Raw genomic sequence first — 27,173 nt, 5'->3', positions numbered from 1 at the left:
TTTGAGGTGATTATCGGCCAGCCAGGATTGAGTGTTAATAAGCGTGGAATTCAGATGTTTGATATCTTCCGGGATTGTAGCTTTAGGTAAAGTTGTGTGTCGTCGGCGTACATATGGAATTGGACATTGGAAGCTTGGAGCAGGGTGGCGAGCGGTTCCATGACAAGGTTGAACAGTGTGGGGGAGAGGGAGGATCCTTGTGGAACACCTAGATCTGCAGGCACAGGTGTAGATAGCACATTGTCGATCTTGAACTTCTGAGACCGATTGTGAAGGAAGGACGAAAACCATTTGAGAACAGTTCCCGATAGACCCATTCTAGAGCTTAGCAGCTCCAGCAGGTTCTCATGTTTGACCGTGTCAAATGCTGACGAGAGGTCAAGAAGAAGGATGAGGAGGCAGGACTCATTGCGATCAAGAATTTGGAGGGCGTCATCAATTATGTGTGTCATAGCTGTTTCCGTGCTATGTTTCGCTCGGAAGCCTGATTGATGAGGGTTGAGGAGGTCAAATTGGTCAATGTGTTGTGTTAGTTGGAGTTGGACACATTTCTCCAGCAGTTTGGCCAGGGTGGGGATATTCGTGATGGGCCGGTAATTGTTTAGGTCAGACGGATCAGCTGTAGGTTTCTTGAGTATAGGCGTGACTTGCCCCACCTTGAGGGAGTCTGGAATGAGACATTGTTGCAGGGAGCTGTTGATGATTTTGGTCCAGAGAGGGAGGAGCAAGGGGATGAAGTCTTTTACAGCATTAGCAGGTAGAGGGTCTGTGAGGTGATTAGAGGGCTTCAAGGTGCAGAGCAGTTTGTGTATTGCTTCTTCCGAGTAGGTATCGAAGACTAGCCAAGATGCCTTGTTTTTAGGTTGAGTGTTAGCCATTCTGGTGTGGTTGGGGAATCGGATTACATCCATGATGAGGTCATTTCTTATGTTGTCAGTCTTTAGCTTAAAGAAAGCAGAGAAGGCTTCACAGTGTGGGGTGTCGCTTGTTGTGCTGTTTGATTGTAAAGGTTGTGTCTTTGTTTGGGTCTTGATTAGTTCGAACAGCTTTCTTGGCCTGTTTTTTGCTTGATCCAACTGGCGGCTAAAGAAGTCCGACTTTGTGCGTTTTATTTTCCTAAAGTAGGCATTTCTCTTGTTCTTAAGCCTTTTGAGGTGAAGTGCTGAAGGGTCCGATCTCCAGGTGCGCTCTGCCATTCGCATAGTACGCCTGTCGTCATTGAGTCTATCATCATACCAGGGGTTAGAAATTTTGGTGGAGACTCTCTTCAGTTGCAATGGGGCGACTTCATTGACTATTGTATTCATAGTCAAGGTAGTGGTTGATCAGTGATTGAACATCTGAGGCACCAGAAGGGGGAAGGAGGAGATTGCCGATGTGGGGAGGCAGGGTAGAGGGGTTAAGATTCTTCATGTCCCTTTTCCATGTTTTGGATTTGATTGGTTGAGTCGGGTTAGGTTTAACTTTTTCATTGATAAAGAAGGTGATAATGTGGTGATCTGACCAGTCGCAGGGTAGAATCGCCTCCAGTTGTGTAGAGTTCTCTTTGGCAATGATGAGATCGAGTATCGAGCCTTTGTCGTGTGTTGGTCTATCGCATATGTGGGTGAGGTCAAGCGCATTAAGGAAAGTTTTGAGACTATTCACCACTGTGTCTTTCTGATCGTTCCAGTGGAGATTGAAGTCACCCAGGTAGACTTGGGTGGTCTGCCGACCGGCATTGGAATTGATCATGTCCATGAGTTGTTGGGTGAATATGAGATTGTCACCAGGCGGGTGATAGATGAGATGTAAAGCATAAACTTGCTTGCCCTCACTGGTGATGTCGAGGCAGAGGAGTTCACAGGAGGAAAGGGAGGGGGAGGTGACTTTAGTAACGGAGAGGTTGCTCCTAAAAATGCATGCAATTCCCCCGCCCGTCTTGCCAGGAGACCTGTCCAGCCTAATGATGTGATAATTGGGGGGGACTAGGATGTCCATAATCGGGGTAGAGGCTTCAGTAAGCCACGTTTCCGTTAGAATGGCTAGGTCCAGATCCATGGCTGAGACGAGATCAGCGATATCGGAGGAGTGTCTCTGGGCCGATCTGCAGTTCAGTAGGATGCACTTGAGTTTGGGAGAAAGAAGGGTGGTCGAGCTTTCTAGTGTGAGGGGGACTTTTCTGAGGTTGTTAGGGACGGAACCTCTGTTGTTGAGTGATGGGCGCCTCAGAGGGTTTGTAAGAATTGTGGGTATGGGGATGTGTGTGTTGGATATGTGTTTTACCGGACCTGGGCCATAAGAGCGTAGGAGAGAGCATAGGTCGCGGTCCGACAATGGGTTGAGGGCACGACGGGGGCGGTGGGAGTTATTGCGAACTGGGATAGTCGGCCAGCGCGGGTGTCGTTGGAGGGGAGGTGCGTCGTTTGTGAGGTAGAGGGATGGTGGGAAGATGGAGGGTGCGTCGTTTGTGGGGTAGAGGGATGGTGGGACGTGGACTGGGCTGTGAGGAGAGAAGGTCTTTGATTGCGTGGACATCTTTTTTGATTTGTAGAATATCCTCTCTGACTTGTTGGAGGTTGGATAAAGTCAGGTCAGGAGGTGCATTGGGGAGGGGGTTGGTGGTGAGAGCCATTGGTGAATGGTTGAGTAGTGAGGTGGAAAGCGGGCAGGGTATCGAGGGGGGGGATATACTAGCATTGTTGGAACGTTCTGCGGTGCTAATGAGTGGGATGGCATTCAAAGTGTGGGCGTTTTTGTGGGCGAGGTGTGTGGGTGAAGTAGGCGGTGGGTGGGAGGTATAGATAGTGACGTCGGTGGGAGACGGTGCCGGAGAGTAGAAGAGTGAGTGAAGGCTGAAGACAGTGGGGGAGACAGGAGGGTAGTGAGGGCTGAGAATAGGAGGTGGGAGAGAGGGGGATGCTAAGGTAAGGGGGGCGGTATGTTCTGTATCTTTTATTGGGAGGGTGAGAGTGTTGTGGGTGGGAGTGGGGAGGGAGCTGGGGAGGGAGAAGGGTCCGCCGTGGGGGGGATGAGAGGGGGGGTGGATAGACTCCGAATGGTGGTGAGTTCAGATGGTAGCGTGTTGTGGGTGAGAATTGTTGTGTCAGGTGTGAGAGACTCATGGATGGGCGTGGGGAGGGAGCTGGGGCGGGAGAGGGGTCTGCCTTGGGGGGGATGGGATGGGGGGGTGGATAAACTCCAGGTGGTGGTGTGTTCTGATGGTGGCGTGTTGTGGGTGGGAGTTGTTATGTCAGGGGGGAGAGGGATGGGGGAGTATGAGTGGGGATAAGAGGGGTCTTGTTAGAGGGGCGGCTAGTATATGTGATGGAGAGATTTGTGACTGTCCTTGGGGAGTGTGAGACGTTAACAGCTGGTGGGCCGTTTGCTGGGGGTAGAGGTGTTGTAGGTGGGGCAGCGACGTCAGGGGTGATAGTGCTGGTGGAGTTCTGGGTGGGGGTCCGCAGCTTGGAAAGGTGCTCTTTGAACTTGGGGAACAGGTTGTCTAGTAGTTCCAGGTTCTTGTCCGTGGATTGAATTAGGACAATCCCGTTATTGTAGATAGTAATGGTAGTCCTGCCAGGGAAGAGGTGGGAAGGTGTGATAGAGAGAGTTAGGCCATGAGTTGTTTTCCTGGTGGTGGAGACGGTGAGTAGGGATAGGAACGCTTTTCTCCATTGGGCTCTGCGTGAGGTGTGGAAGATGATATCAGTATTCAGGGCTCCATTGCCCGGTGAGAAGTAGGTGTGTGCAAAGGGTGTTTCAGGGTGCGACCTCAAGAAGTTATGTTTAAAACGTTTAGTGGCTTTTTTGGTGAGTGTAGAAGGGTAGTTAATTCTAAAAGTGTGCTTGCCGTTGAGCTCCATTTTAGTAGGGCTGTGATGTTGGGTGTAGGAGATAGGAAGACAATAAAAGCTGTCAGCCGCTAGTTACAGGGCAAAGGAATGACACTAGTGAGTGACCAGAAGTTCCACTTCTTGTGTATATGGTTTTTCGTGCCCCTCGGGCATTTGTGTAAATTGTGCGACTTTAAGTATTTCTTTAAGAGTTTTGTTGTGTGCTTAGCTCCCTGTCTCATAAAGAGCCAGGGTAGTCCTGTTATAAATAAATATACTTTATTTTTGATAACAACTTGTGTGGTGTCCTTTCACTTGGTGTTCAAGGGGTAATGTGGTGGTAAAACAGCTGGCTTAACACGCCCTCTAGAGTTTAGCCTTAGACTGCTCGTATCCATGCTACTAGGATAGCTGGTCTATAAGGTTGACTTACAACCAAACATCAATAAGGGTTGTTTGGACTGATACATAGTGTTCACTAGAATAGTGAGCACTGCATATCAGGCCAACTTCTCACAACTGTGAACCCCGGTTAAAGTTAGCTCGAGCCTCAGCATCACAAAATGGATGCTGCCACCACAGACACAAGTCTGACCTCCTGCTGCTGGGAGTCCTTCCAGCGAGGATGGCTTGGACAAAGGGTTTCCTGCCTTGGGAGGTGCTAGCACCACCCCAGACAGGATTTTGTTTATTGAGGTAGGGAGGCCTGAAAGGAATGAGACATGCCTGTGGCACACAAGGTGCCCTGTGCATACACCGGTTCAAACCAGTTGCTGGGGCATCCCTGCCCCAGCTCTGGCGGGAAACCGGACAAAGGATAGAGGGTGTAACCACCCCCCTTCCTGGTCCCACCCAGGGGAGGGACCTAGTCAGTAGTGCAGCCCCCTTTAGCAGACTAAAGGTAGGAGCTGGTCCCATTCCAAATTAGATTATCCTGAACTATTCAGCAAGAAGAAACTCTGGCCTTCGACGTTCTGCTCCACAGAAGACTGAAGAAACTCCCTTGTGGGCAAGGAGTGTCCACCCTGCAACTGCAGGCACCATCAAGCGTCCAGCGGCTTCACTTTGTCGTCTTCCCTCGAGGATCCAGACTTCAGAGCCCGACGAGACCCGGATTCCCAGACCTCTCCGACCTCAACTCACATCTGCAGCAAAGCTGAGACCCGTGGGTGCGACGAGAGACGTGGGACCGGCCATCTTGAACGAACCTGCACTTCGCTTCCAGCACGACTCCCGAGGTAACCTCGACCAAGTGCTTTGGGGATTGAGAAGCCCCAGCCCCGAGCAGCCCCTGCACCGAATATCAGCCCTCCAGCATCCACGAGATCTGGGTGGGGCCCTTCTGCTTGTTTGCTGCTCGACGCGTTGTCTGGTCACTTGCCGGCTGGCTAGTGGCCTCCTAGACGACGGACCTTTGAATCTTTGCTGCTGGTCTAGTTGCTCCAGACTTGCCCTTGTTCCCTTCCAAAAGAGGGGCACCCCGGACTCTCCTAGTCCGCACCAGACGTCTTTTCCCTTCACCGCGTGGGTTGCCTTTGCCAAGGCCTGTTGACTCCAATTCCGGATCCGACACCGCCGACAGCGAGAGCCTGCGTGGGACAGCTCGTGCCTCCATCCTGGTCGTCGAAGACACCTCCTGGTCCACGTGGCTGCAGAGTCAAGCGTCCACTCTTCACCTGATCGCGACGACAGCACTTGGTTCCTTCCTGATTCCACACCGGTCACTGGCTAGTGACTTTGAACACTGACCACTCGGCTCCATTGACTTCAACGCGAGAACCCGACACACTTTGGCACCTACGCACCCGCAGCCCGTGGGTGAGGTAACAAGAGCATTTCGGTGCTCAAGGGTAGTCTAACTGTCCTAGAGTCCGATTCCACAGTCGTTGTTGTCCTAACTAGTCAGAATTGTCCGTACTTACCTTTTTCTTGAACTGTACTGTCCATAGACGTTGTTACGCATCTCGCGTGTGAGTTCACACTCTGCACACGCGTTCCGTGGGCCTCCTATTGCTTACCTGAAGTTAGTGTAGCGTGGTCCCATCGATCCTACAGCCTCTGGACAGCACCATTCCTTTTATCGACTCTCACATTTCACTTACTTAGTATATGGTTTGTCGTGCCCCTAGGGCACCATTGTAATTTTGTGCAACTTGTAGTGTTTTTCGTAAGAGATTGTCATGTGCTTAGCCCTCTGACCTCATAAAGAGTTCAGAGATGTTGTTATTAATAAATATACTGTTTATTTTCATAACAACCTGTGTGGTGTCCTTTCATCTGGTATTCAAGGCTTTATATTGTGGTAAAACAGCTGGCTTCACATGCCAAAAGAGTTTAGCCTAAGACTGCTTTGTCCATGCTACCATTAGGTTAGCTGGTCTATAAGGTTGACTTACAACCAATCACCATAAGGGTTGTTTTGACTGATACAAGGTGATCACTAGAACTAGTGAGCATCATATATCAGGCCAACTTCTCACAGTTTGGACACCGCGGACTCACTAGGTAGAGCAAATTTCTACTACTGTGGCGCTTCGTCGCCACGCCTGATTGAGATCTACCGGGTTCTCACCAGATGTCTAGAGCTCACTCATGGACATGCCCTTTGTTGGCACTCGCCTGTTTGGCGATAAAGTCGACAGTGCGCTGGAGCGTTTTAAGAACTCGCGGGCCACAGGCAAGTCCTTAGGTCTTTACACGAAACGCCCAGCCACTCCTGGTTTTCGTTCCTTTCGTGGCAATGGAAGGGGCACCCAGGCACGTTTCTTCAGCAAGCCTGTGCAGAACCAGCCTCAGCACAGCCGCGGTTTCCGCAGGGGTGGGTCTGGGAATCAGCGTGGGCGTCAGTCCACCTCCGCTGCTTCTACCTCCAAACCTTCCTAATCCAAGCTTTGGGGGGAACCCCACGCCAGTGGGCAGCAGGATCCGCCATCCCCTCCCCCCTGGCACGCTATCACATTGGACACTTCAGTACCACTGCATGTCGGTGAACCACTTGGCACTTCTCCAGCAGGAAGTCACGGCCCTCTTGGCCAAGGGGGCCATTGAGTGCGTTCTTGGGCCGGAAGTAGGACATGGTTGTTATTCCCACTACTTTCTGGTCCCCAAGAAGGACAAAGGGGGCTTGTGCCCAATCTTGGACCTCAGGGACGTCAATCGCTTCCTCCGGAAGGAGAAGTTCAAGATGCTGACTCTGGCTCTGGTCTTGGCTGCCCTGGACACTGGATGGTAACTTTGGACTTGCAGGAAGCATATTTTCACATCCCCGTCCTGCCGACTCACCGGCGTTACCTGCGGTTCACGGTAGGCCAGGAGCATTATCAGTTTGAGGTGCTCCCCTTTGGCCTTACCAGTGCCCCTCGAGTGTTCACGAAAGTGATGACGATGGTCGCAGCTCATCTGCGCAGTTCAGGGTTGTCAGTCTTCCCCTACCTCAACGACTAGTTGTTGAAGGCGGACTCGCCCCAGGCAGTCATCACCCCCCTTCAGACTACGGTCGACCTCCTGCATTTGCTGGGGTTCTACATCAATGTGCCTGAGTTGCACCGGAGTCCCTATCAGAAGCTCCCTTTTATCAGAGCGTTTCTGGATTCAACTCGGTTTCGGGTTTATCCTACTGAGCAGCGAGTCGGGGATATTTAGGCTATGATTCCGATATTTCGGCCTCTCTCCCGGGTTTCAGTCAGGATGACTCTGGGGCTACTGGGCCTGATGGCCTCCTGCATCCTGCTAGTGCAACATGCCAGGTGGCTTATGCGGGCTCTGCAGTGCGTCCTGAAGTTCCAGTGGGCACAGCATCAGGTCAACCTGTCCGATCACGTTCAGATGTCGGAGGGCACCGCACAACACTTGCAGTGGTGGCTCACGAAACGCGATTGGGTCAATGGCAGATCCCTCTCCCGTCCCCAACCAGAGCACACAATGGTGACGGATACGTCCCTCCTGGGATGGGGAGGCCACTTGGGAGAGGTGGATGTGAGAAGTTGGCCTGATATATAATGTTCACTATTCTAGTGAGCACTCTGTATCAGTCCAAACAACCCTTATTGATGATTGGTTGTAAGTCAACCTTATAGACCAGCTATCCTAGTAGCATGGATACGAGCAGTCTAAGGCTAAGACTCTAGAGGGCGTGTTAAGCCAGCTGTTTTACCATCACATTACCCCTTGAACACCAAGTGAAAGGACACCACACAAGTTGTTATCAAAAATAAAGTGTATTTATTTATAACAAGACTACCCTGGCTCTTTATGAGACAGGGAGCTAAGCACACAACAAAAACTCTTAAAGAATTACTGAAAGTCGCACAATTTACACAAATGCCCGAGGGGCACGAAAAACCATATACACAAGAAGTGGAATGCGAATTACTAGCAGGTAAGTAACTATTCTCATAGACTTTAGAAAACGCTAGGCCTACAATACTAAACCCTTAGATTAGTAGCAGGAGGCCTGTGGACGTCGTGTGCAGAGTGGGAACTCTCACGCGTAAGGCGGGAAAAAGTCTATGGAGGCTAGCAAAGACAAAGTTACTGTTCTCGGGCGAACCCGACTAGGTGGGTCGAAAACAAGGGTGGATCCGAACACTTAGAGTGTTGGACTATGCTGAAGCACCGGAGTACTTGGTTTACCTAGCCCAGGGGCTGCGGCTGCATAGGGTTCAAGTTGCGTCGGAAACCCTCGTTGAAGATCCAGGAGCCTGAAGAAAGAAGTTGCTGGCAGGCGGCCAGTGAAGGAGTTCGTGGTGATCCAAGCCTGGATCAGGGAAGAAGAAACCTGTAAGCAGAGGGGACCAAGTTCTGAATCACTAGCCAGTGATTTGAGTGGGCACCAGGATGGCACCGGACGAAGTCACCTCAGCCAGGTGAGTGAGCGCTGCTGGGCTCTGCAGTCTCTCGGACCAGGAGGCGTTGTCGGCGACCAGGATGGAGGTGCGAGCTGTCCCACGAAGGTACTTGCTGTCGACGTCGCTGGACCCAGGATTGGGGCAACAAGTCTTGGCAAATGCAAGGCCCACGCGGTGGACCTAAAATGGCGTCTTGGGTGGACCAGGAGGGTCCAGGGTGCTTCTCTGAAGAAGGGAAGCAAGGGCTAGTCTGGAGCAACCAGACCAGCAGTGGTTGTCGTCGTGGAGCGTCGTGAGAGGGCCACTAGCCAACGGGCAAGCGACCTGGACAACGCGGTGAGCAGCAAAGAGCAGAAGGGCCCCACGCAGATCTCGTGGATGCAGGGGGGCTGAACTTCGGTGCTGGAGCTGCTCAGGGTCGGGGCTTCTCTTACCCCAAAGCACTCAGTCGAGGGTCACTCAGCGGTCGTGCTGGACAAGCGTCGTGCAGTTCTGAAGATGGCCGGTCCCTCGAGGTCTCGTCGCACCCACGGATCACAGCTGGGCTGATGATGTAGGTTGAGGTCAGAGGTGCCAGGGAAGCCGGTTCTCGTCGTGCTGGAGCAGTCTTGATCCGGAGGAGAGACTGGCAACAAACCGCGATGCTTGGTTGGTGCCTGCTGCTGCAGGGTGACTACTCCTTAGTCACAAGGGAGAATCTTGGGAAGAAGTCTTGAGTTCCTTTCGTGGAAAGTAGTTTCAGGATTCAAAGATGATCTAATTTGGAAGGGGGCCAGTTCCTACCTTTATCCTGCAAAAAGGGGCTGGCACGCGACTAAGTCCTGCCCTATGGGTGGGACTAGGAGGGGGGTGGTTACACCCCTCTCCTTTGGCGGGCTTTCCCCAGATCAGGGGCTGGAGTGCCCCTGGAACTGGTTCCAGCCGGCCTATGCACAGTGAGCACCGGGGTGCCACTTGCAGTCACCTTCCTCTAAAGCCCTGCCTACCTAGGATACACAAAATCCTGTCTGGGACGGTGCTGGCACCGCCCTGGCAGGAAACCCTTTGTCCTTGCCTCCTGGGCTGGGAGGACTCCCAGCAGCAGGAGGGCAGACTTGTGTCTCGGTGGCAGCATCCATTTTGTGGAGCTAAGGCTCTGTCTAACTTTAACCGGAGTTACAGGTTACATACATGTCGTGTCCCTCTAGAAGGGTGGAATGCTGACCCCGTCGCCAGAATTGGCGAGGGGTTAGTATTCCAATTCGTATGACACCTTACTCGACATGTTTTGATAAAGCGATACCAGAGTTGGCACATAACCGCGAGGATTATAATGCACTTAAGAGTACATGGTATGCGATATCATGGAAACGGCTAAGGGATGGATCCCGAAAGCCGCAGACCGGCACAGCTCATGCCAGAGCACTATCTCACACGATTCCAAGCACTCTGCCTTCAGGATTGTTAAGGCCTGCCATAGGAGTGACTGATAGGAGATCTGTGTGCCCATTTAGGTTTAGATATAGGAATACTATATCTAAAGCAAAGGGTGATTACACCACTTTGCCCCAGCTGTCAAGCAGCCAGTTGTGTCTGATTTAGTTAGTCAGCCCAGGGGTGGCATAATACATGCTGCAGCCCCTGGGAGACTTCTGGGTGCACCTCAGCCCTGGGTACAGGGACTTGGAGAGGGCCCAGTGCCAATTCAGTACCTGGGTACAATTTGGAGTAGAGAGAACAGCTAGGCTGTGGGTCTGATTAGCAGGCCCACAGCCAGGGAAAGTCGTAAACCAGTGAAGCAAAAAGCAGAAATCTGGGTGATCATAGGATTGCAGACCCTACTCTCCTACAGTGGATATCAGAGGCATCTGGTCTCCTGCGGAGTCCCGGCTCCACACAGTCTTTTGGAGCTTCGGGTGATCTGACTGGCACTGAAGGCATTCCTTCCCTCTGTCTGGGGAAGTGTAGTGCAGGTGTTCACGGACAACACCACCGCCATGTGGTATTGCAACAAGCAGGGCGGGGTGGGGTCCTGGACCCTCTGTCAAGAGGCTCTGCGCCTCTGGATATGGCTGGAACATCAGGGCATTACCATGGTGGTTTAACACCTGGCAGGTTCTCTTAACGCCAGGGCGAACTAACTCAGCCGCCGGTGGTTGATGGATCACGAATGGCGTCTGAACTCGGACGTGGTGCAAGGCCTCTTTTTGCATTGGGGAGAGCCTTGATTAGATCTATTCGCCACCGAAGAGAACGCGCAATGTCATCAAATCTGCGCATTGGAATTTCCAAGGAGGCCCTCTCTCTGCAACGCTTTTGGAGCTGCGGTCTGTTGTACGCCTTTCCGCCTATACCACTCCTGCCCAGAGTGCTGAAGAAGATCAGGCGAGACCGGGCCCAAGTCTTTCTTGTGGCTCCGAACTGGGCTCGAAGATACTGGAATCCCCAGCTACTCAACATGGTGATTGATCCCCCGATCCGACTACCTCTTCGGGAGGATCTTCTGTCGCAGCAGCAGGGGACGATCCTCCACCCGAACCTTCCCAGCCTCCACATCCATGTGTGGAGATTGAGCGGCGACAGTTGACAGCTTTCGATCTGCCTCCCGAAGTCTGTGATGTCATTCTGGCAGCCAGGCGTCCCTCCACGAAAACGGTGTACGCCTGCAGGTGGAACAAGTTTGTGGCATAGTGCACAGATAAGTCTGTGGATCCACTTTCTGCCCCTCTTTCCGAAGTTCTTCTGTTCCTTCTTGCCTTGGCCCAGCAGGGCTCTGCGCAGTATCAAGGGTTCTTTCTGCCCTCTCCGCCTTTCTGCAGCTTCCTGATCAGCCTTCTCTTTTTAAGTCCCTGGTTGTTAACCGTTTCCTGAAAGGCATCATGCACACGTTTCCTCCTGTGCTGTTCATAATGCCTCAATGGGACTTACACCTTGTCTTGACATATTTGATATGCGCTCCCTTTGATCCTCTTCATAACTGTCCTTTGCATCTTCTTACTCTAAATACGACTTTCCTGGTAGCTATCACCTCTGCCAGAAGAGTGAGTGAGCTCCAGGCCCTTTCTTCTAAATCCCCATTCCCTTCTGTTCATCCGGACAAGGTGATTCTAAGGACCCATCCTTCCTTCTTGCCAAAGGTTGTTACGCCCTTCCACATCGAGCAGACCATCACTTTGCCCACCTTCTTTCCGCATCCTTCGAAGGAGGAAGAGAGGCTCCACCGTCTGGACCCAAAACATGAGCTCTCATTTTATCTGAAACAGACACAGCAGTTCCGGGTGGATGACCAGCTCTACGTGGGTACCAAAAAAAGTCGAGCCGTGCACAAATGGACCATCTCTCAGTGGGTCGTCCTCTGTATCAAAGCCTGTTACTCGTTGGCTAAGAAGGAGCCTCCTGTGGGGCTGCATGCCCATTCCACCAGGGCAACGGCAGCCACTACTGGGACGCGGCGTTCCCTTGCAGGACATTTGTCATGCCGCTACGTGGGCCTAGGTGCACACGTTTACCAAGCATTACTGCCTTGACAGTCAAGTCCGTAGAGACGGCTTCTTTGGCCGTTCTGTTCTCCTTGACTTTCTAGTGTAATCCTGTTCGCAGACCCACCACCTGGGTTGGTATTGCTTGGGTATCTATTCTAGGGTAAGGAATCTACCACTAACGTATCTCTTTCAGATGCACAAGTTACTACTTGTGTAACAATATATCTGTAAGAGACATTAGTAGGTGATAGATTCCCTACCGCCCCTCCCATCCTCCCCATTCTGCGAACCGATTACAAGGGTTAAGGTCATCCCCTTCAGGGCCCCAGTTTCAATGCACCAGTGGTCAGTATCTTGCAGGGCTCTGCGTTCCTGGCGTGGAAAATCGTGTACAGAACTGACGCCGGCGCGCATGGGTGGCGCCTAAGTAGTCATGACGTGATCTCGGCGCATACGACAACAGCGACGGACGTGGAGCAGCAGGACGCACCTACTGACGTGCAGGGGTACTGGTAAGCAAAACTTTCCAGATCCAGTCTGCTGCCTGGGGATATTCTAAGGTAAGGAATCTATCACTAACTAATGTTTCTTACAAATTTATCGTTACACAAGTAGTAACTTGTGCTTCTATCTGTCCATCCGTACAAGGTTGTGCTCAGAACATGTCCATCCTTCTGCCATCCAGACCATCACTTTGCCCACCTTCTTTTCGCCTCCTAATCCTTCTAGAGGGGTAGAGAGGCTCCACGGTCTGGTCCCAAAACGTGCGCTCTCCTTTAACCTGAACCGCACACAACAGTTCCGGGTAGATGACCAGCTCTTTGTTGGCTACTCTGGCGCCAAGAAAGGTCGAGCCGTACACAAGCAGGCTATCTCCCGATGGGTCATCTTGTGTATTAAAGCCTGTTATTCTCTGGCTAAAAAGGAGCCTCCGGTGGTGCTACGCGCCCATTCCACCAACGTGACGGCTGCCACTACGGCATTAGGATGCGGTGTCCCCTTACATGACATCTGTCAGGAAGTTACTTGGGCCTCGTTGCACACTTTTACTAAGCACTATTGCCTGGACAGGCAAGTCCGGAGAGATGGCTTCTTTGGCCGTTCTGTTCTTCTGGACTTTCTGGTGTGATCTTGGTTCGCAGACCCACCACCGGAGTTGGTATTGCTGGGGTATCGATTTTAAGGTACAGAATCTATCACTACGTGTTTCTTTCAGATGAACAAGTTACTTACCTTCGGTAACGATATATCTGTAGAAAACATTAGTTAGTGATAGATTACTTACTGCCCCACCCATCCTCCCCATTCTGCGAACTGATTTCTAGGGTTACAGTCATCCCTTTTAGGCCCCTGTTTCAATGCACCATTTGTCAGTATCTTGCATGGCTCTGCGTTCCTGGCACGGAAAGTCGTGTACAGAACTGACGTCAGTGCACAAGGCGGCGTCTAAGTAGCTGCTGCGCCGTCTTGTTCAACAATTAATGTAGTGTTTGGGGGCTGCAGGAAGTGCAGCAGCCTTTCCTGGTTGTTTTTAAAACCTCACCCCCATTCCCCCAGGGGCTTAGATTTATGCTCCCTGGAGAGGATTTTGTTCTCCATCAGCTTATCCTGTTGCGCATGGGCTTGTGGAGTCAGGGTCCCTAGTGGTTCATGCTTTTTTTTGCGTTGACAGTCTAATAAGTGGAAAACAACTTTGGGACACATCTTATTGATTGAGTGCCTTACTGACCTTGTTAGTAATTGACAGTGCAAGGTTGTACAATATAATGAATGCTATTAAATGTTGGTATTACACCCTTCTGATAGAGACTACTAGCCGCAGATTCCTTCACGTAGAATTATCCCCAGGCGTGAGACTGGATCCGCAAACTTTTTGCCACAGTATCCCTGCGTGCCTGGGGGCGGAGCGGCATCACGCGACTCCGCCCAGGCGTTGTCTGCTTACGTGACGTCAGCAAGGTCACATAAGCCCCACCCGGCGCGTCTACGACGTTTTTTTTCTCGGTCTCTGTTACGGGCCTGTTTGGGGCCCCCTTTTTTCTTCCCAATTGTCTCATTTTTGGTGGAACAGTGTGCGAATGCCTTCGGGCTTCAAGACTTGCACGTCATGTGGGCGTCTTATGTCGGCAATGGACCCTCACCTCATTTGTTGGTGGTGTTTGGGCGAGGATCACAGCACCACTGACTGTGAGGCGTGCCAACAGTTGAAGCGAAGTCGAGGCGGGAGCGCTGCATGAAACTACTCTCAGCGCGCCTCTCAAGGTCGACTTACTCTCCTCGATCAGCCTCGGCAGACGGCTTCAGATGCAGCCGTTGTCATCGTCCTCGTTCTTTTCCGATGTCGCGAGAGAGTTGCTCCCCAGTGGGTAAGTGTCACAGTTTGTCCCTGGGGGCTGGTGTTCGGCTTGCCGGGGGCGCGGGCTCTCCGCGGGAGATGCTGCCCCGCGTGTTGACCTCCTATTCACCGTTTCCCAGTGAAGGAGCATCGAGAGTGGAGATGGAGACTTATGCAGCGGCTTTGCAGGCCTCGCTGGCATCTCCTCCTCCTTCCCCTCCTGGGGTGTCAGCGGATCCCTTGCCTTGTGCGAGGCCCTCCGTGGCAGCTCCGGCCCCAGCGCCGACTGGTTCGGATCCAGGCTTGGAGGATGTGATACTGTCGGGGTGCGGCTCTTCGGGGGTCCCTCCTTCAGACCACAGCGCCTCTGCCTCGCCGCAAACTCCCGCCCGAGTCCCTGTTGTGTCACCGGAGGTCGCGCTCGGCTCTCAGGCCTTGCCCCCGTCTGAGCTGACGCCGCCACGGCGCCAGCACCTGCTGGTCCGGGTGACGCCACAGGGCTCGGTGGACCCTCCTCGTCCCGCTCTGGGTCGAGATTGGATGGGGACCTCTCGTCCTGCTCCAGGCCTTTCTCGCCCCTCCACGAAGGATGCGGTCTCGTCGGAGGGCGAGTCAGCGGTGGAGTTGGCTCTGGCGGCGCTGCATGGTTCGCCTGCCACCTCCAACGCATGCTAGGCCGAGGCTGGCCGAGAGTTACGTGTCATTCCCCTGGTCCCTGTCGTTCTTCAACGCAGGCGGCTGCCTCGGCGGAGGTCGAGCCGGTTCAGTTCAGGCACCGCCCCTTGGCCACCTCGGATCTGGCCCCGCTCTGTTCCCCGGCGCGGTGTGGCTTCGAGGTGCCTTCTCTGGCGTCGTGCCAGATGGTGGCGACGTTCTGCCTCGGGCAGTGGACTCTATGACTCCGCACAGGGGTCAGGCTGCGGATTCGTCTTCGGACCCACCCTCTTCTCCGGAGGTTGGCTGCATTTTGGTGTCATCCTCCCCAGAGACAGGCTGCCGAGTGGTGTCCTTTTCACCGACATCGTCGAAGGGTGGCTCCCCGCCATTTTCGAGGCCGAGGTGTTCGTCGGAGGAGCGGCAGGTCCCCCATTCTTCGGTTTCTCCCGACTTACAGGTCTGACCTTTGTCTGCCCTGCTTGGCTTCGAGGACGGCTGCCTTAGTCTGCAGCCGTCGCCCACTAAGGAGCTGCTTTCTCCACTGCGGGGCCCTACGGAGGCGGGTGCGGCCTTCGCTCACGCGGTATCCACGGCGGCGGGCATTCTGCGCATGGGTGACCCGGTTGCTCACTTTCCGGCGGACCGTCTTTTGGAGGTTCTCCACCAGGGCTCTGGTGGGAGGGAGATCTTGCTTCCCTTTGATCGTTCACTCCTTTCTTCCCTGACTGGGGCTTGGAGGCGCCCCGCTGCAGGGAATCCGGTGCCTCACCACCTTTTGCACCGGCACCTCCCGGCGCCGCGTGACCCGGCCTGTCTTTCCCTCCACCCCTCTGCCTCCAGTCCACTTTCGCGGACTGCTTTTCCCTCCCTGCCGCCACTGTTGACTCCACCGTCCTGGGAGGGACGCTATTTGGACTCTTGGGGGCGTAACATGTTCGCCTCGACCAGCGCTGCCCTACGGGCCCTTAACACCTTATGTGTGTTGGCTAGGGCCTCCTCTTGTTTGTGGGACTCGACTGAGTCTTTGAGATCCGCTGCTTCCCAAGAGATGATTCAGGTGGATTTACGGCATCATGCTCTGGATGGCCGGGAGCTAGCGACGTTTATTCTCCGCTCTGCTCTGCACATCTCGGAGGTTCTGGGCCGGGCCATGGCTTCCTCAGTCGCCCTCCGTCGCCATGTTTGGCCCCGGGACGGCGTGTTCCCTGAAAATATCTGGGAGCTGCTGATTGATCTTCCGTTTGATGGTAGCTTGTTATTCCATGCCCCGGCTGACTCCGCCATCCAAAGGTTCCTGACGGGGCACCGTTCTTCTCCTCCTCCTCCTCCTTCTCCTCCGCCCATTCATCCTCCTCCTCCTTCCCCTCCTCAGTGACTGCTGAGTTGAGCTGGTTCTGGGCTTTTCTGTGGGCCGGTTGCCCTAGCTGTGGAGCGCGTTTTATGGCCATCTGAGTCCTCCTTGCTGGGACTGTGGCGTTGTTGGCTGCTGGACGGTCCCTTGTTGTGTGTGTGTTTTTTTGCAGGAGTTGTTGCACAGACTTGGCTCAGAGATTAAGCCTTCTGTTCTGTCTTGGGCTGCTTAACAAGCTTTCTGCGGGGGGTTTCTTTCCTGAGGTTCTTTTTGTTAGGTCGAGCTGGAAAAGCATGCGAAGCATGCGTCCAAGCTCGACAACTAATGTTACTGACTTCTGGGAATCTGAGACAGGAGTCGGGCACGAGCGTGGATTGCACCTCGTGGGCGCGCACGCCCAGCCCGGCGCCGTGCAAATCTCCTATCTCAGATTCCCAGGAAGTCATCAATGCCGCCATGCCTCTCTCAATCGCGCGCGCACACAGTCACACACACACACACACACACATACACACACACACACACACACACGCGCACACACACGCACACACGCACACACACACGCACACACACACGCACACACACACGCACACACACGCACACACACACACTCTGCATACTCACACACGGGACTTCGACTCCTGCACTTCGGCTCTGGGCTCGCTCCTCATAACGAAAGTTATGAATGGCGCGCATGCGCGGGCAGCCCCCTCCCTCTCAGGTCTCCTCGAATGTCTTGTTAACTCCATGTCGGCTGCTAAACAGATCAGGATCATTCTATTCTGCCATGATAATAAGGGACAACTTGTCAACGCTTTCTCGAGGTGCAGTCTTGCATCGCTTCCCATGAACCACACATCTGAAAACAATCATCTGAACCGAATAACGTGGCTCACTCACAAGGTGGAGCCAAGTGGCACAGCCATGCACGTTTTCGCTGGTTGTGTTAAGGACAGAGGGGGCTCTGTGTGTCCCAGTCCACCCTTTCGGCACTGGCACTGCGCCTCGCAGCCCTCCTCTCTTGGGCACAGCGTCTCGCAGCCCTCCTCGGCACAGCGCCTTGCAGTTCTCCCCTTTTAGGTACTGTGCCTCCGCATCCTCCACTCGCAACTCTCCCTGCACTCGCAGCCCTCCTCGCTCGGCACAGCGCCTCGCAGCCCTCCTCGGCACAGCGCCTCGCAGCTCTCCCCTTTTAGGCACAGCGCCTCGCAACTCTCCCTGCACCTATAGTTCTTGCCTCGCAGCTCTCCCCTTTTAGGCACAGCACCTCGTAACTCTCCCTGCACCTATAGTTATTGCCACCCCACTTCCCTCCCTCCAGAGTTATAGAGAACACCTACCCGTTGCGGCTCGCCTGTCCCTCTCACACAAATATTTCTGTCCCTTTTTGTGTTAAGGACAGAGGGGGCTCTGTGTGTCCTCAGTCCACCATCTCGGCACTGGCACTGCACCTCGCAGCCTTCCTCTCTTCGGCACAGCACCTCGCAGCCCTCCTCGCAGCCCTCCTCGGCACAGCGCCTCGCAGTACTCTCCTTTGCGGCACAGCGCCTCGCAGCTCTTGTCCACTTGTCCGGCTGCCATCAGGACTCTGCAGTGTTTCACACACTGCACGTGCTGCGCTGCTCGGCACGTTTCAGAGGGGTTGGGGTAAAAGGTGTGCTCAGCTGTATCCTGCCCGCCCAGACATTAACAGCCCATAAAGGCCTTTTAATAGCCCTCCTGCCCTGCCTTCCTCAAACACCCCATCCTCGGATCAGAGTGGGTTACTGACACCCCCCCTTCCTGCCCACTCCCCCACCCAGCAGACGGGACCGTGAGCCCCCGGTGGGGCTGAGTGGGGATTATCTGGGCAGGGGGTGGGGGTGTTCAGTTACCACGTGCAAGACCACCTGGCAGAGGCGCCCCCCTCCACCCAGCAGGGAGGAGGGCAGTGTGTGGGGGGGGAGCAGTGTGAATACTTTGGAACCTCTGTGAGGGCGACTCCCCCCTCCAGACACCCGAGGCGCTACCTCGGGCACGCCTTTCATCTTGTCTGACGTGGGCTGTCAGCTCAGGCTTTTGGCACCGGGAGGGCAATTTGGCGGGGTGGGGCACTGTAGGGGAACAGTGTGAATACTTTGGAACCTCTGCGAGGGCGCCTCCCCCCTCCAGACACCCGAGGCGCTACCCGTGGCACGCCTTTCATCTTGTCTGACGTGGGCTCTTTTGGCACAGGGAGGCAGCAGCGCCGCAGAGAAGCCAATAAATAAATAAACATTCATCGGTTGTGTCAAGAATACCAAAACTCCAAAAGCAAAACACTTGAGTGCACGCCTTCAGCAAGCACGGGACCCGTCGTGCCATTTGTGCTCAGGGGCTGTACGGGCCGCCTACGTCATTGGTTACAGTGTGTGCGTGCCACAGGATACCGTCACCGACCCCAACAGTGTGCATCTTATCGACCGCAGAATGATGAAAGGCTGAGCGGGCATAACCTTCATCAGCAAAGAGACAGACCCCAGCAGCGCTCATCTTATCGACCGCAGAATGATGAAAGTCTGAGCGGACATAGCATTCAGCAGGCAGGAAACAGACCTCAGCAGCAGGCACTAAACCCCTTGAGCTGAGATGAGCGCAGCCTTGTGATGGCAGAGGAGACTCCGAAGCTGCGCTTACCACGTGTGTCTCTCGAGGTCCCGAGGCTCCGCATTTCAAGTGTCTCTTTTGAGGGCCCGGGCTCCGCATTTCATGTGTCTCACAAGGCCGCACATTCCACTGTTCACAAAACCAGGCCTTTAAGAATGTTGCTGACCTCGGGGTACACACTTCCTCGCCTCGTGTCACGATTAACAGTTGAGCTACACAAACCCAAGCACTTTAAAAACGTGTTCTTTGAGTAAACACTTGAATGACCCTGTCGTGGCCTCGAGGCACTTTACTGAGCCACTAAGGCCACGGATTAATGAGCGGGCTCAGGAGACGGCGACCCTCTCACACCACTAACCCCTCTCCTCTCTCACCACTCTGCCCTCTCACACCTCTCTCTCCCCTCTCACACCACTCTCTCCCCTCTCACACCACTCTCTCCCCTCTCACACCACTCTCTCCCCTCTCACACCACTCTCTCCCCTCTCACACCACTCTCTCCCCTCTCACACCACTCTCTCCCCTCTCACACCACTCTCTCCCCTCTCACACCACTCTCTCCCCTCTCACACCACTCTCTCCCCTCTCACACCACTCTCTCCCCTCTCACACCTCTCTCTCCCCTCTCACACCTCTCTCTCCCCTCTCACACCTCTCTCACACCTCTCTCACACCTCTCTCACACCACTCTCTCCCCTCTCACACCTCTCGCTACCCTCTCACACCACACTCTCCCCTCACCACACTCTCCCCTCACCACACTCTCCCCTCACCACTCTCCCCTCTCACCACTCTCCCCTCTCACCACTCTCCCCTCTCACCACTCTCCCCTCTCTCCTCTCACCACTCTCTTCTCTGTCCCCTCTTCCCTCTCTCCACTCTCCTCTCTTTCCACTCTCCTCTCTCCCAACTCTCCCCTCTCACCACTCTCCCAACTCTCCCCTCTCACCACTCTCCCAACTCTCCCCTCTCACCACTCACCATTCTCTCCACTCTCCCCTCTCACCACTCACCACACTTCCCCCTCTCACCACTCTCCTCTCTACCCTCTACAACTATTGGCATTGTAAATGACAAAGCTATTAATTTAGCTATTTTCAAACCAAACGCATAAATAAAAAATGTGTCATTTACAATACCGATAGCTCAAAATTTCCTAATGCGAGACCTATTGCATTGCAAATGCTTGTTTTTTCCTTTGCTGCGGAAGTTCTTCATAGGGACTTAACGTATGTATGTTGCTTTGCTTCTTGAGGTTGTGCGCGGCCCGTCGTAGTGGTGTGTCCAGGCATTTCCTCACCTTCTTGCTCCCGTCCTGAGGGCTGGGATGATTCTGTGTACTCCCTTGTCAGGTGTCGCCTGCCCAGTCTTCCTGGGGCCCCGGGCTGTTCTTGCGGCTATTGAGTGCCGGTGCCGTTCTGGCTGGCCTGTTGCCTTCTATCTGGAGGGGTCTTGCCTTCCTTTCCCTCGTTTTCCCCGGGCCCTCTCGGCTTCTTCCTCCTCTTCCTGTCGTGGCATTGGATGGAAGCTCTGTTGCCTTGTAGGGGAGTGGGGTGCTCGGCCTCTCTGGCCTTGCCCTTGGTTCCTCTGTGTACGGGTGTCTTCAGTCTTCTTTCTTCCTAGGGTCGGTGGTGTCCTGCTTGTGGGGGTTCCCCTGGCCTGGCAGGGATGAGGTTACCTACCTGGTCCGCAGATCTGGTCTCCTGTGAGACCCTCTGTTCTGTCCAGGCTGGTGGGGTCCTTTCACAGACCCTTCTTCCCCGGGGGTATTGCTAGGGTATCTATTCTACGTGAAGGACTCTGCGGCTAGTAGTCTTTATCAGATGTACGAGTTACTTACCTTCGGTAACGATGTATCTGGTAGAGACGATTCTAACCGCAGATTTCTTCACGGCCCGCCCTTCCTCCCCGTTCTGCGAGGACCCTTGGGTTGGTCTTCGGTACTCGCCTCCCGGTGGGGGGGCTGTGCCTCCTGTGAGTGCCGCCTTTTGCTCGGGTGGCTTTGTCTGGTTGCGATTCATTCCTCCTCTTGGTTCTTGGAGGATGGAGTTACGGTGCGCTTGTGCCCCGCTGCTCTGTCTACTCCAGGTTTGGGGGGTTTGCCTTCAATCTCTGTCCTTCCCTCCCCTCCCTTCCCTTCCTCTTCCTGCTAGGGATCCTGGCCACTCTGCTAACCTCTGAATAGTGGTCCGCTGGCCATGCCATGGTTCCTTGGGGGGTGGTTGCCCTCTATGCTGGGGTGGCTTGGAAGTTTGTTGTTCCTATCTATCTTGGGACTGGCTCCCCATCCTTGTTTCTGGATGGGGGTGGTAGGCCTGCTACATGTTGAATCAAAAGGAGGACAAAGTTCCTATGCCAGAGTGCGAAAAGTCACCCATGCATCAGGGTGCAAAAAGTCACCCATACAGTAAAGAAAAAGAAGAGAATAAAGTACAACCCAGGTATGAAAGACCCATAACTGTGAGTGGAAAAGTCAATCTACATCCTCTGCTGCCCTCTCACACCCCGAAGGCTGTCATGCTTCATCATCGGGTCCCCCGAAGGGTCACTTTGTCGGAGATCTTTTTTTTGTGGATTGCCGGATGGTGCATGCGGGTGTGTGGGGAGTGGGTCAAGAGGAGAGTTTGTGCAATTGTAATTCAATAAAGTTAATGCAAGGATAAACATGCAGCGATAAGGGTGCTGGCAGCCGCCCTGAGCTGAGAGGTCACCGTCGTCCCGGGTGGGACCCTAGTGCTTGCTGATTCCCCCGGCCGAGCGACCGGTCCTTGGAGGTCGTTAAATGGCGAGCGGCATGGCTGCCACCGAGCTCTACTCCAAGCATGCCAGAGTGTGGATACCTGACCCGGAAGAAGTCTGGAAATCGGCAGAGCTGCGCAAGGATTACAAGCCAGGAGATGCCACTCTTCAGCTCAGTCTGGAAGAAGGCTCGGATTTGGACTAGCGCATAGACCCCAAGACAAAGGAATTACCTCCTTTAAGAAACCCAAACATTCTCGTTGGTGAAAATGACCTTACAGCTCTCCGCTTTCTCCATGTACCTGCTGTGCTTCACAATCTCAAAGTTCGATTCATCGAGTCAAAACGTATTTACACGTACTGTGGTATCGTTTTGGTTGCAATTAATCCATATGAACAGTTGCCCATCTATGGTGAAGATATTATCAATGCATACAGCGGTCAGAATATGGGGAACATGGACCCCCATATTTTTGCAGTGGCTGAAGAGGCATACAAACAAATGGCCAGGTACCATTCAGGAGCGGCTTCCATTTAGCAGCTGTAACCACAATGAGGGCATACAGGTTTCTGCCCCGCCCTGATTGAGATAAGATGGTTATATTTTTACACTCATTGTTTCACGTGCACTTCACTTTTTTAACATGACGGTCCTGACGAAGCGCTAACGACCTTTGGGCGACTGAAGCGCGAAACATGTTGGCCTTGAATTGACACCTAGGCAAAATAGGCCTTTTGGGTCAATAATTTTTAGCAGTATTGACTGCCAAGGGTATACTTTTGAATCTTATCGCTGCATGTTTACCCTTGCATTAACTTTATTGAATTACACTTGCACGAACTTTTATTACCCTCCTCTTGACCCACTCCCCACACACCCGCATGCACCATCCGGCAATCCTCCAAAAAAAGATCTCCGACAAAGTGACCCTTCGGGGGACCCATAGGGGATTGCAGCGCCGGCCCTACGAGGAGCAAACGCCCGATGATGAAGCATGACACCCTTCGGGGTGTGTGAGGGCAGCAGAGGATGCAGATTGACTTTCCACTCACAGTTATGGGTCTTTCATACCTGGGTTGTACTTTATTCTCTTCTTTTTCTTTACTGTATGGGTGACTATTTGCACCCTGATGCATGGGTGACTTTTTGCACTCTGGCATAGGAACTTTGTCCTCCTTTTGATTCAATATTGATATAAGGAGCGCGGACACTGGACCTTAATTAGCTCCTTGGTCCCCCCTCTTTTTTGGTAAATAGGCCTGCTACATGTGTCATGACTTGTTACACATGTTCCTTGTCCCCGGGGCACGGGGGGGGAGGCTGTCCACATACTGGCAGGGTGGCTGCTCAGGGCTCTGCTCTGTTCTTTCTTCTGCCCCTGTCTTTGGACTCTCCAATGTTACGCTGTTCCTTATGGTGTTGTTGTCTCCACTCTCTTTTTCTACTCTTTCGCACACTGTTCCCATGCTCCCACAGTTTTTTGCCTGGTGGCTCCGCGTTGTGGTGCGGAAAAGTTCTCGAAGAAAACGAACATAGGGGTGCCGGGGTGGGGCTTATGTGACCTCGCTGACGTCAAGTACGGGGACGATCCCTGGGCGAAGTTGCGTGATGCCGCCACGCCCACGTCACCCTGGGATGCTGTGGCAAAACTTTCTGGATCCAGTCTCACACCTGGGGATAATTCTACGTGAAGGAATCTGCGGCTAGAATCTTCTCTACCAGATACATTGCTACCGAAGGTAAGTAGCTCGTACATTGACGTCAGTGGTGGGTTATAACATTTAAAGCATATTAGTATTGTCCCCATTAATTTCAGTGGTGAAGTATAACATGTTCTATGCTTTTACAGATGTGGTGCCACCCTGACAAAGCCAGTAGGCCTGCCTCTTGATAATGGCAGCCCCCTCGTATTGGGATATTGCTTCTAGTAAAGGTGGAGGATATTGCAGTTTTATGGTTCATAAACGACTAGGGGTTTAATGTGAACATGAGTGTGTTACAAAATGTTGTTCTATCTGCCAGGTAGTGTATATGTGTAATGTAATGTGTAGTATTTAGTATTGTACATGTGTGTGTACATAAGAAAAGCACATTTCCTTTTTAAAAGCAAAAGCACTGACTGGACAGTTATTTATTTAGTGGTGATGTTGCATACCAGCCAGCTGGGGTTACTAGCCCCTACTTCCTACCCTGATTATGACTTGGGCTGTTCTGCTTCACTACCCTAAGAGTCAAGTGCTATAATGGAGGTACTTGGTTCCCAGTGAGAAAAGACAATTGCAGACTTAATGCTTGTGAAGAACTCGCCTACTTCGCAAATAATAGCCCAATTTCTTAAAGAGAGCAAGGTACCTGTTTTTATGTATGCAGTACTTTGAGAGGGTATTCTTTAAGCAAACAATGTTATTACCCCGTACTAGAATAGACCTGGAACTTCTGCTTTATTGTACCTGTCGAATGAGTTGTTTCTGGTAAATCTTATTACAGATGCCTGGAAGTCGCTCACGGACAAAGTACAGGAGGCCCGTTCCAACGCACGGCTGAAGCAGCTGTCATTTGCAGGTAAAACACTGCTGTGTGACGCCTCTTTTATCAAGTCTATGTGCACTTGGTCAGTCAGAACATATCTCTTGGGTGGGGTTAAGGTCGGGCTGGGGGGCGGGGGTAATTAAACTCACCTTGTAAGTTCCAGCATAGTGCATCTAACCATACATGGAGCTGGTACCTAGGAACTAGAAAGCACGGTATGTCACTGCTTCCAGTGAGCCCCAACAAGAAATGCTATTGCTCTTCAAGATAAGCCTGTTTTCTTTGGGTTCCTAGCTTGAATGGGGCCACTGATAATGTCACCATAGTGAGTGAGAACTATTTTTGTCCCGTTCAACAACGTTTTCACTTAAGTCTGTCGTTTTTGCTGTTGTATTAGTGTTTCAAATTTTGCTATTCAAGCATAGTTTCTATCTGTATTGCTGTAAGAACATATTAAAATTGTGCTTTCTGCTGTTTCTTGTTTCAGGTGTGAACGGCTTGCGTATGCTGGGCAATATACATCACGCTGTTGTGTTCCTAATTGAACAGCTGGCTGGTGCAAAGCACTGCCGTAACTACAAATTTCGATTTCATAAACCCCAAGAGGCCAATGAGCCCCCCCTAAACCCGCATGGGTCTGCCAGGGCTGAAGTGCACTGCAGGCAAGTAACTCATATCTACCTGCCAATCTGTAGTGAAACATGATTAGTTCGAGGCATGTGGGCTGCTGAATTCATATCTGTGCATAGATCGCCGCCTAGTGTTGGGTCCGGATGATTGCACGTTGTTGTCCTGGAAGAGTCTCCGAAGTATCACGAGATAGGTGGCTCCTCCCTCGGACTACAGTGCACAAAGGGCATCCTCTCCATCCTCAGATTGTTTTTTTCCGCCATTGGGTTCGGATGTATCTTCCTTTACTCGAAGTTCGGAAACTAAACTACTCTTCCTAGAGGCCAAAAGGCCTCCGCTATCGTCGGTATTGTCTCGTATCGGTGCCAAAAACTTCTTTACAAACTTTATACTACTTGGGACGTCGAATCGGGCCGCGGGCTTTCTCGACGCCACACGACCACTCGTCGATGGAACGGAGCCCATTCAAGAGATGCCCTCAATGTAGCTCCAAATACCCACATATCGATAAACACCCTGTATGTAACAAGTGTTTATCTCCAGAACATGATGAATACGACTGCCTAGCCTGTGCCCAGTTTCGTTCAAAAATGACACTTCGAACGAGACGGGCAGCTAGACTCATCATGCAGAGACACATGCCAGAACCAGACAATATCTTCAGCGACGAAGACGATCTTGGTGAGGCAGAAGAATATGAAGAACAGTCAGATCAAGGATCGGAGCATGACTCCGACTACTACATCGACGAGGAAGAAGACATCGTCGAGGTAGGGGACGACGAGCAAGGGATTGGAGCCGTAGAGGACGACTCCAGTGACGAAACGGGCCCAAACGTAACTACGGAGGCCTATACGTTCACCTCCATGGTTCAACAGGCTCAGGTCGAGGCATCGCCACAAGGCCTTAGCCAAGATCTCGAAAGACATTCTACAGCCCCGCAATACAGCCCGGCTAAGAATATTACTAAAGAGCCGTCGAATCAACAAGCTCCAAGATTGGTGATGTCGAAACCAAAGGTGGTAGAACAGAAAACGAAACCGAAACTTATCGACTACACGGTCTTCGGACCACATTACGTCGATCCATCGGAGTCGAAACCGAAGAAGCTTGTAGACAACACTGTCTTAGGGCCGAACTATGTTGAACCATCAGCGTCGAACATAAGTCATCGAGCCGAAAAGCAGCGCCCCGGTACCTGCGCCAAAACAAAAGGGCGTCGAACCGAAAACATCGGCAACGAGTGCTGAAAAAACAAACAGGGGACTCGATCCAAAGAAGGTTGTCGAACCCAAACAAAAGGCCGACAAACCAATTGCTATCCAAAAGAAAAGAATCGAGCCAAAGAAAATCGAACCGAAAAAGAGAATCAAACCTACATCAAAGGGCGTCGATCCAGGACCATCGGTTCCGAAAAAGCACAAGTACAAAAAGTAGTACTCGAGCCAAAAAAGACTGTCGACAGAACTTCGGCACCAAAGAAACCGGAACTACAAAAACAAACCGTAGTACCACAAAAGACAATCGGTCTGATTAAATTTGGCCTCCCACCTACCTCAAAGTCAAAGGCTGTCAACCCAAAAGCCGGCGTCGAACCAAAGCTGATAAAACAAAAGACTTTGGCAAAACCACAAAAGACTGCTGAACAGGAAGTCTTACATCCAGACCCTGAATCAGTTGAACAATCAAAACACTATATTGATCCTAGCTCTGGCAAACTCACTCTCTACAAGAGGAAGATTAGGCCAGAAACTGAAAGGGACACCTACACTATTCCACTTAAAAAGAAAAGGGACTGTTCTACCTCACCTATTCTTTTTGAGCCTATCCAGCCACATAGGCCACACACATATTCATATACACCCACACACTCAGATGAGTCACACACAGCCATGGGCTGACCCATCCCATCCAGGTGATTCGCAACCCATCCCTGATACACCTGCATACCCTGCTAGGCTTTCTCCTACAGAAGACACAGCTGCTTTTAATTCATTAATAGAAAGAGCAGCAAGCCATCACAATGTGGACATGCATGCAGATCCTGTAGAGGAAGATTTCCTCTTTGACACTTTTGCAACATCAGAAAGGACAGTTAAAACACTGCCCATGTTAAAAGGGGTACTTAAACATGCAGGGGACATATTTAAGGATACCACCAGGGCCAGGGTCATTAACCCAAG

The 27,173-nt window shown here is 52.5% G+C and overlaps 1 protein-coding gene across 2 annotated transcripts in view; it reads left to right on the top strand.

Annotated features, from left to right (window-relative positions):
* Positions 1-27,173, top strand: part of KMT2A (lysine methyltransferase 2A) — a 1,541,152-nt gene that overhangs the window by 1,407,287 nt on the left and 106,692 nt on the right. For both annotated transcript variants that reach the window (XM_078682247.1, XM_078682245.1), the window contains exons 30-31: positions 24,319-24,393; positions 24,848-25,022. In XM_078682247.1, the coding sequence (XP_078538373.1) occupies positions 24,319-24,393; positions 24,848-25,022 (250 nt within the window). The remainder of the gene's footprint in view (positions 1-24,318; positions 24,394-24,847; positions 25,023-27,173) is intronic.

The sequence above is a fragment of the Lissotriton helveticus genome, chromosome 3_1 (genome assembly GCF_964261635.1).
Source record: "Lissotriton helveticus chromosome 3_1, aLisHel1.1, whole genome shotgun sequence".
NCBI classification, from domain to species: Eukaryota; Metazoa; Chordata; class Amphibia; order Caudata; family Salamandridae; genus Lissotriton; species Lissotriton helveticus.
This window is presented reverse-complemented; position numbering and strand designations above follow the sequence as displayed.